The sequence below is a fragment of the Aplysia californica genome, unplaced genomic scaffold (assembly GCF_000002075.1).
Source record: "Aplysia californica isolate F4 #8 unplaced genomic scaffold, AplCal3.0 scaffold00706, whole genome shotgun sequence".
In the NCBI taxonomy this organism is placed as follows: Eukaryota; Metazoa; Mollusca; class Gastropoda; order Aplysiida; family Aplysiidae; genus Aplysia; species Aplysia californica.
This window is the reverse complement of record NW_004797976.1, coordinates 118,443-126,863: the sequence shown is the minus strand read 5'-3', so window position 1 is coordinate 126,863 and position 8,421 is coordinate 118,443. Positions and strand designations below refer to the sequence as shown.

The window sequence follows — 8,421 nt, the reverse complement described above, 5'->3', positions numbered from 1 at the left end:
GGGGGGGGGTTTAACGCAAAAATAGGGGCCGCGGTTTGCAGACCAAAAAATGACAATAATCCATGTACGATGACATTTAATAGATCCTCTAGGTGTTCTTCATCTTCTGCTATTAGGACTGTGTCGTCTGCATATCTTAGATTGTTTACGTTATGTCCCCCTATCAAGATACCTGACATTTCTTCTATGTGTCTCATGATATTTTCACTATACAGGGAGAACAAGTGTGGTGAAATTACAATAGATATAGATATAGTTAATAGTATTTGAAAACCGGGTTTAACTATAGGAAACTGGCCACTAAATCTAGCACTACTCTGTGTCCCTCGGGATCCCAAACTATGCCTGGTGAAGCTTGAACTGACCCTGTGTCACGAAGGGTTTAATAAGTTTATAAACAAAATTGTTATTATTGGCAGGCCACATGGGTACCATGATCAATGCTATGAAGACGATGTGTATTCGGTTAGCACAGTCACTGTTTCCCAGTCCTCCGACTCAAATTACTGATTTGTCAAACATATTTGTCAACCCCCGAACATGTTTGAGATAACCTTGTTCAAACCCTGCTCAACTGTATATATTTATATTTCCTCAGAAAATACATTGCAGATAACCTTCACAATGTTGCATTCAACAAGCCGATCTGTGAAGTCCTTTTGAATCAAAAATTCTTTAATGGGATTGGTAACTACCTGCGTGCAGAAATACTTTACAGGTAATTTTGAATATTGACTGTTTTCATGTATATGAATGAAATAATGTATGTAATCAGCTTGGAGTTCTGTTAAGCTTTTTGAACAATTTCATTGTTGAAGTCTAATTTTCTTTTACTTTTCTTTGTTAGGAAGTTTGTTAAGAGTGCATTCAATTTAAGGGCACCTCTATTTTAATATTTTGGATTCTGAACTATATATGTTTATATTAGTTGATGTCTCAAAAAAAATTGTTTTTGCAGCATTTCCTTTCCTATGGCTTAATTTTTTTAAATTACCAAATCCCTGAGTTGCTTGAGCTTGGTTCCTTTGACTTGATGTCACTTCATATTGAAAAGAAAGGCTATCTTTCAATATCTGATTGAACCCGACTCCCTGTGTCCTGAGACTCTTCTCATTTTAAGTTCATAAATGGGGTATTTATTCAGTTTTGAATCTATATATTGCTTACCTTTCTATGCATGTGAAATCTATTTGCTATTTGGCTGTGCTGTTTTCCATAAATGTTTGTGTCTGATATGGTTTTCAGGTGTGAAATTCCTCCTTTTCAACAAGCGAAAAGTGTACTAAAGCTTCAAGAAAATGGCACAGAAATCAAACAGGTAAACAAGTTTGAAATGCTGACAGTGTCCAAACAATCATATTTCTCCTTTCTCCTGTGTAATATTCATGAGGTTCTATAAATTCATTTAGGGTTATTGCCACATTGCGCAACATTGTGAAATTAGGCTTTCATGTTATTTGTTTTATTTCATACCCAATTTTAACTTGAGTTCAAGAGAATGTGATAAAGATATTGACTGAGTGTATGTCATCCTCATGCTGACAAAGAGGGAAAATATTGATTTTCCACATTTGTTTACCTTACTAATTTTTGTGAAATTATGGCTTTGCAAATTTGTTGGTTTCATATAAAGAATTAAGTTAGTTACATATAATGGAGTTTGTAGAGTTTATGTGCTCACCCGTTTGTTCAATTAAAGATGAAGGAATGCAATGCCTTTATATGCGAAATTCTGAAATGTTTGAAAAATATGACGTATGCAATAACCTGTTCTAAAACGAGTGATTCACTTCAGTTAAAAGAGTTTATTTTCATGATATTATTGTACTGGAGGAAAAGACATGATATTGTAAGCAGTTTGATATTCATGCCATGAGGCATTCTACTGTTACCATCTGTTGTGTGCATATTAATATATTGAGAGTCCGTCCTTGTAGCTCTGACATGGATGTTGAGACCAAGCATCCTCAGAATTTTGGAAGCAGATAAAAAATTCCATTCAAAACCTTTTTCAGAAATTGAGATCAGTAGAACACTTCAAGTGTTTAATCAATCTGCAAGTTCGTAGATTGAATCAACTTATTGGCATCACTCTCGAGTGAAAGAGGTTGAAAAGGGAAACATTTTTGTTTGCTTGCTCCACTTGAAGTACAGTGACCTAGGGTTGAGTGTTCCAATTTTGTCATATCCAGTTAGTGGCCTCATTTCTGGCTCTCCTCTGCTGCCTCTGTTAATGCAGGATGATAGTGTTGTGTCTCTCAGTGACTTCAAATATTCTACTTAATTGAATCAGAATAGATGATTTGCCTGTAGATTAATAAAATAAATGGTGTTTCAGAACTAACATATTGAATAGCATACTTGACAAGCTAAACAAGAACCTGTGGTTTGTTGGCTGTTGTGCACATATTTTTTGGGTAAGCCAATCTTTTAAACTTTAAAATGTGTTATTCAACAAGTTGTGGGTTTGTTTTGTTTTTTAGCCGTTTGATTGGGCAGAAAATTTTGTTTATTTGAAATGAAAGTTTGGAATGGATCACAGGAGGTGTATTGCTGTGGAACTGGTACTCTGATGAATTAAAACACTCTACCCTAGCACCAACTTTCAGCATACATTATCAAAAGAAACAAAACATCTTGTAGTTTATTCATATAAACTAAAAAGAATTTCAAACTTGCACTTCTAAGTTTCTTATTATGTTGAATATCCCAGTACCAAATGTAACTTTTATACCAAAGGTTGCAGCTAAGGCATTTTACTGTTTTTCTGGCCCAAGCATCACATTCCATGCAGTAGAAATGTTTCAATCAGTTATTATGATTTTTGTGTTGTTGTTAGAAAAACAAAATTTACTTCTGGTAATTTTGATTGAAATTGTCTCTAATATTTTGTACCATTGAGCTACTGGCATTATATGTGCACAGCCATATAACATGTTTGCTTATCTGTGTGTTTATTTGTTTGTGCTCATTAGTACACTTTCCTAAAAGTAGGGTTTGCTTTCAAGCATAAGACCAATATGTTTCCAGGAATACAAAGACACTGGTGTCACCATTAAAAAGGAGCTTGAAGAGATGAGTGTAAAGCAACAAAACACCAGTGGCCAAGACACTCAGAAGGCTTCTAAAAGAAAAGGACAAAATGGAAAGTGTGATGAGAGCAGTGATTGTAAATACCTTAAAGTGGAAAAAGTTGAAGTGGAAGAAACAAAGGGAATGATGAATGGTGATGCTGCTGAAAGCTTTCTTGCTACACATTTTGACAGCAAAGCACAACAGGTCTTGCAGTTGTGTCACAAGGTTCCTTTGGAAGTTGTAGAATTAGGTATGTCAAGTTATACATTTTTCCAAGTGCTTTTGACATTTTTTTCCCTTATGTAGAAATATGTTGTTAGTAAAATGGATTTTAGTTCTCTTTACTGATCATTCATTGATGTCATTTTTTTTTGCCAACGTTTCTTTGTGTATTGTGTGGGGTGTGTGTGTGTGGGGGGGGGGGGGGGGTATTTTACATCTTGCAGAGGTTGATGTGGAAAATATTTTAAATGAGGTGTCTGAACAACGCTGAGTTTATTTCTAGTTCATTTATAATCCACTTGCATGCCCCTTGAAATTTGATAATACTAATACATTCTGAATATTAGAAAAGAGTTTTAATTTTGTTTCTTTAGCCATTGTCTCATGAATGAGAATTTTTAAATAATATGTTTGTTTAAAAAGGTGTTATGGGACGAAACCGTGCATTTGAGCGGAGCATACTTTTGTATGGCGTGCATTTGGGTGGAGACTACTGTATTACGTGTGCTCTTTGTCTTCTACGCCTGTTGTCTCCCTTGCTTTTGAAATACTAGTGAATGATAATGATAATTGACAATAATGAATAAATGAATCACGTTTTATTGATCTCCATAGGGAAATTTGGATTACAATGGCCAACATACACATACATTAATACATAACTATAAATGCATGCATAAATACACAATAATTACACCAATACAGAACAAATTCACAAACCTGCCATTGCTGATTGCCACTGTGCAGCACCCTGGTTTTTTTTAGCTAGGGCTGTCATGTCTTCCTCAAGGACACACCCCATGATCACCCTCCTAAACCCATGTCAAAGATACTTGCTTGGCATTACTTTTGAGTCTGAACTCACTACTCATTTTGCCACAGGAACCCCAAATGACAAATATTGTGTAAATGTGCTTTTATCCACTCAAACAAAAAATTGAGATTAGTCTTTCTTTATTCCTTTTTCTTCTTCATTTCCATCAATCACCCTACGAAGCAATAAGTGTTTTTTTATTCCATCTGCTTGGATTTTCCGTCTCACTGTAAAACTCATAGTTGCATTTTATATGTCATATGATGTTCTTTCTTTTGGTAAGTGTTTTACGGCGCTCGCGACGACATATGGTCATATGAGTGTGTGGGACACATTAAGCGTTTTCAGTTTGTAGGAAATTTTTAATTTTGCCCGGGTGGTGCCGAAGCCTTTTTTTATCGATTTTAGACCAACAAGGGATCTTTAACGTGCACAACTTGCACACGGAACGTCCAAGGTCTTTCTTAGTAGAAGATAAGGGGTATGGCTGAAAGACAGCAGTAAAGAGCCAAGGAGTAGACTGTAGCAGTAGAAAGGCTGCAGAAAGAGTCAGGAGCCCAGAGGAGAGGGCAAAGGAGGTGAGGGGGTGGGGGTTGAAAGTGAAGATGAAAACAGACAACAGAACATTGCTAGAGAGCAGGAAAGGAGGTGAAAGGAGACAATTTTAGAGAAGAAAATTTCTAGGTTGCTACCCGAATTCAAACCCGGGACCTTTGAATGAGAGGTGAACACCTTAACCTATAGGCCACGAGAGCCTCCTCATACGATGTGTGTCATCCTCAGGTTCTAAAAAGGATTCCTTGTCAGAAATGTACAGTGATGAGAGTGACTCATCATACCGCAACTGGCTACAGTGCTATTACCAGCCGGGTATGAAGAACCTGGCAGACCACAACAAGAGAACCATTTGGTTCTCTGGTCCCCCTGGTCCTATGGTGCCTAAAGGTAATTCCCATTTTTTGTCCAACCCTCTTCACCAAAAGTTTCTGAGCAAACAAGTCTGCAATGGTCATTGTAGGGACTCAATGAAACAAAACAAACAGTGTCTTGTGTGGCCTAGAATTTAGTGGCACACCAGCAAGAGATTACTCATTCTCACAAGTTTAAACAGTCTGAATGAGTGTTGAAAACTTTGTGCTTTTATGTCTTTTTCTGAGTATATCTTGGCTGTTAATAACAATCGGGTACATTGACTTTAACTGTTTTGGTGATTTCTCAGGAGTTCCATTCAAAATCCTGAAATGAAGTCTTTCCTTCACCCACTTTAGTTATGCTGTCCTTGCCCAACCTTTGACAGTTCACAAGTCTTCACAAAGAGAAAAAAAACTAACAAGGGCTGTAGATGGCCATTGTAAGACAGCAACCACATTGTCTGTCATATGACTGCATGACTTTTCCAGAGGTCAGCAGCAGTGTGCTGTTACCACAAGTCACGTAAGGTGTCAGCAGCAATAGTGTGCTCAGTACGCTGGAGACCCACACAGCTTTGAGTAGATGTTTCACCAAGTCTCACCCCTGTATTGTTTACTGAGTAGTGCCTAGTCACAGGATAAGCACAGATGCTTCTTTGCATTGATTAATAGTATACATTCAGTCTGAGGACGGGTTGGCAGATAACTGTTGTAACAAGCAATAATAATAATGAAAATGCAGATCATTTCAATAGCACCTACTCTTGTACAATACACTTCTAGGCGCTTTACAATACCTTATCTCAACACAAAACACAAGTGGATAAACATACATATATACATATACACTGCGCTAGCGAAATGGCATACCGGTAATTCAGAGTTGTGCCAAAATGCAACTAGCCTTTTATTTTATTTGGTGGTACTATATCAATCTTGCGGTAAAACAAAAACAAAAATGTGCAGGCAGTTACAAAAGAAACATGCATGGTAAGTTTTACCATTATTAGATGATAAGTAGTCTTGCTTTAAAAAAAATTTTCATTTATCTCAAATTCAAAAGCTGCAAAAATGAGATTGCCATTTTGCCAGCACAGTTTCGATATGCTCTTTTGATGAATGCTAACACCTTAGCAAACATTCATACTGTCACTGCACAGTGGATCGTGATTTGAACATCACATTATGAACATAAATGCACTATGAATAAGAGACTAACAACCAAAATGACATTTTTCCTCCGACTTTGTATACCCTCAAATGTTATGGCAGAGGGTTGTCTAATTATGACCATTAGAAAGAAAGATATTGCAGATTTCGTTTAATTTGGGTTATCCCTGAGCATGATTTTTTATGTCCCAGTGCCGATATATAAGTACCAAATAAATTTTCAGTGACTTTATAAAGAGATGCATCTTTTGTAGATGTATGTTGTAAAGTTGCATTTTGGTGGCCCAAAAGACCCATGTTAAAAATACCTTAAATTGGCCAGAAAATAGGTAAGAAAAATCGTCATAACTTTATATCTATTGAAGATATCAACACAGTTTAAACTTTTTTTATGAACAGGAAGGCAAGAGCTTTCAAATGAAAATACAGTTGAACCTGCCATGATGGTTACCTGTGTGATACAACCACCTGTGTAAATAGCCACTTTCCATTTTCCCCTTTGGGTTTTTTTCTATATAATCTCACTGTGTAAAACGGTCACCTGTCCAACGCAGCTGCGACCACCGTAATTTATCAACCTATTTAAGACGGCCGTCGCCCAACGTTTTGTTATAAATTATGTATTGACCCCTGACGCTGTGACAAGCTGTCGTAATCCAATCACCTGTCGTTATTATAAGTCATGTTGGGTAGCCCCTCCCACTGTTGACCAATCGATAACAATAAATTTTCAGCTGCCGGTGAGGGAAGTGTGTGATCCCTCATAACCCATAAGCCCCGCCCATAACTCTTTCACAAAGGAACTTGGGACAGAAGCGTCGCTCATTCTCTGAGTGGTCGCGACCCATGTGTTTGTTTTACCATTATACTCGGTCTTCCTGGTCTGACACATTTCATTTTATTTTACCCTTGCACAAAATAGCAACGAAAACAAGCTAACAAAAACAATAACCAACTACAACACAAACAACTACTCCCCGCCCCCTCCTATTTTTTTTTTTAGAAAAAAGACAAAAACCCATTTTGATCACCTTAGGGCAGTCTAAGCCGGTGACCACCTCCGGTTGGAACCTGAGAAGGGGATGGTTTGTTTTCTTTATTTTGATCAGTCCTGCCTAAGATGGCCTCCTGTCTTATACGGTCGCTTTTCTCCTCGACAATCGATGGGTAGCCGTCTTACTCAGGTTCGACTGTATTTCAAAGCATATTCGAGAATTTCGAATTTTTCATGAAGCTGCCTGGTCTGAAGGGACATTTAGAGAGAGATCATGGGTGAAATATGGCTCTAAAACTTTATGCAGTTTCTTGGACAAGTATGTTTGATTTCTTCAGCTCTTTTTCTCATTAAGTCATATCCTTTATAAATAAACAAACTCATGATTATGATTTCTATTTATGGTTGCACATATTGATTAACAAGTACCACTATTTGACTCTTTAGTAACTATGAAATCAGATTCGAGATAACTTTTTATTTCCTTCTCTCCCAACAGAACAAAAAAGCAGAAAACCAAAGACAAAGAAAAGCTCTTCTGATTCAAATGCCAAGAAAGAAAAGGTAAATAAGTGTTTTGGACCTCTACATGTTTTCAGATTAAGGTTTCTGTATGTTTATTTTGTGCTAATGAAGTTCAGAGAATCACAGATTGATTACAGAGAAATGTCAGGATAGAGACATAAAAACAACTGAGGGAAAGAAAGAAGAAGAAGAAATGAATGGTCCGCTTCAACCACCCACATAATCGCCGTGTGAGTATCATTTTGAATAATGAATGAATCAAAAGTGAAGCATTGCTTTATGACCCAGCAGTATTGCATTCTTATTAACTCTTTCCACACTGTTCACCACACTCCGTGCATTCAGATTTTATTGTTAGGTATAAATGATAAGATAGCTACTGGTGGAAGAGAAGATGTGGAGCTCCCCAGTGCGAGGTATTCCCTCACATTAAGGCTCAAGATATTTCCAAGTTCTTATGATCCTTCCTTGATCAGACCAGCATGTTAAGATGAACAGTTTATAAAGTCTAATTTGGGACAAAGAAATATTCTACAAATAGAAATAGGGCTTCATGAAATAGATCAAAATTCCTCTCTCTTAGTTTTGGAATGAAGGAAAGTTTGGTAGATTTTGCTTAATAGAAAATAAGTGTTAACTTGAAAGGATTTCAGATTCCCCTCTCGACTGCTACTGTTGTGATGCACTGTGTTCGAATCCAATTTTTTTTC

General features: G+C 36.9%; 1 protein-coding gene across 1 annotated transcript in view; it reads left to right on the top strand.

Annotated features, from left to right (window-relative positions):
- LOC101847374 (endonuclease 8-like 1) overlaps positions 1-8,421 on the top strand; it is a 14,770-nt gene that overhangs the window by 3,337 nt on the left and 3,012 nt on the right. Inside the window, exons 2-6 of the mRNA XM_005108654.3 lie at positions 599-718; positions 1,246-1,318; positions 3,031-3,325; positions 4,895-5,056; positions 7,686-7,750. Coding sequence (XP_005108711.1) covers positions 599-718; positions 1,246-1,318; positions 3,031-3,325; positions 4,895-5,056; positions 7,686-7,750 — 715 coding nt within the window. The remainder of the gene's footprint in view (positions 1-598; positions 719-1,245; positions 1,319-3,030; positions 3,326-4,894; positions 5,057-7,685; positions 7,751-8,421) is intronic.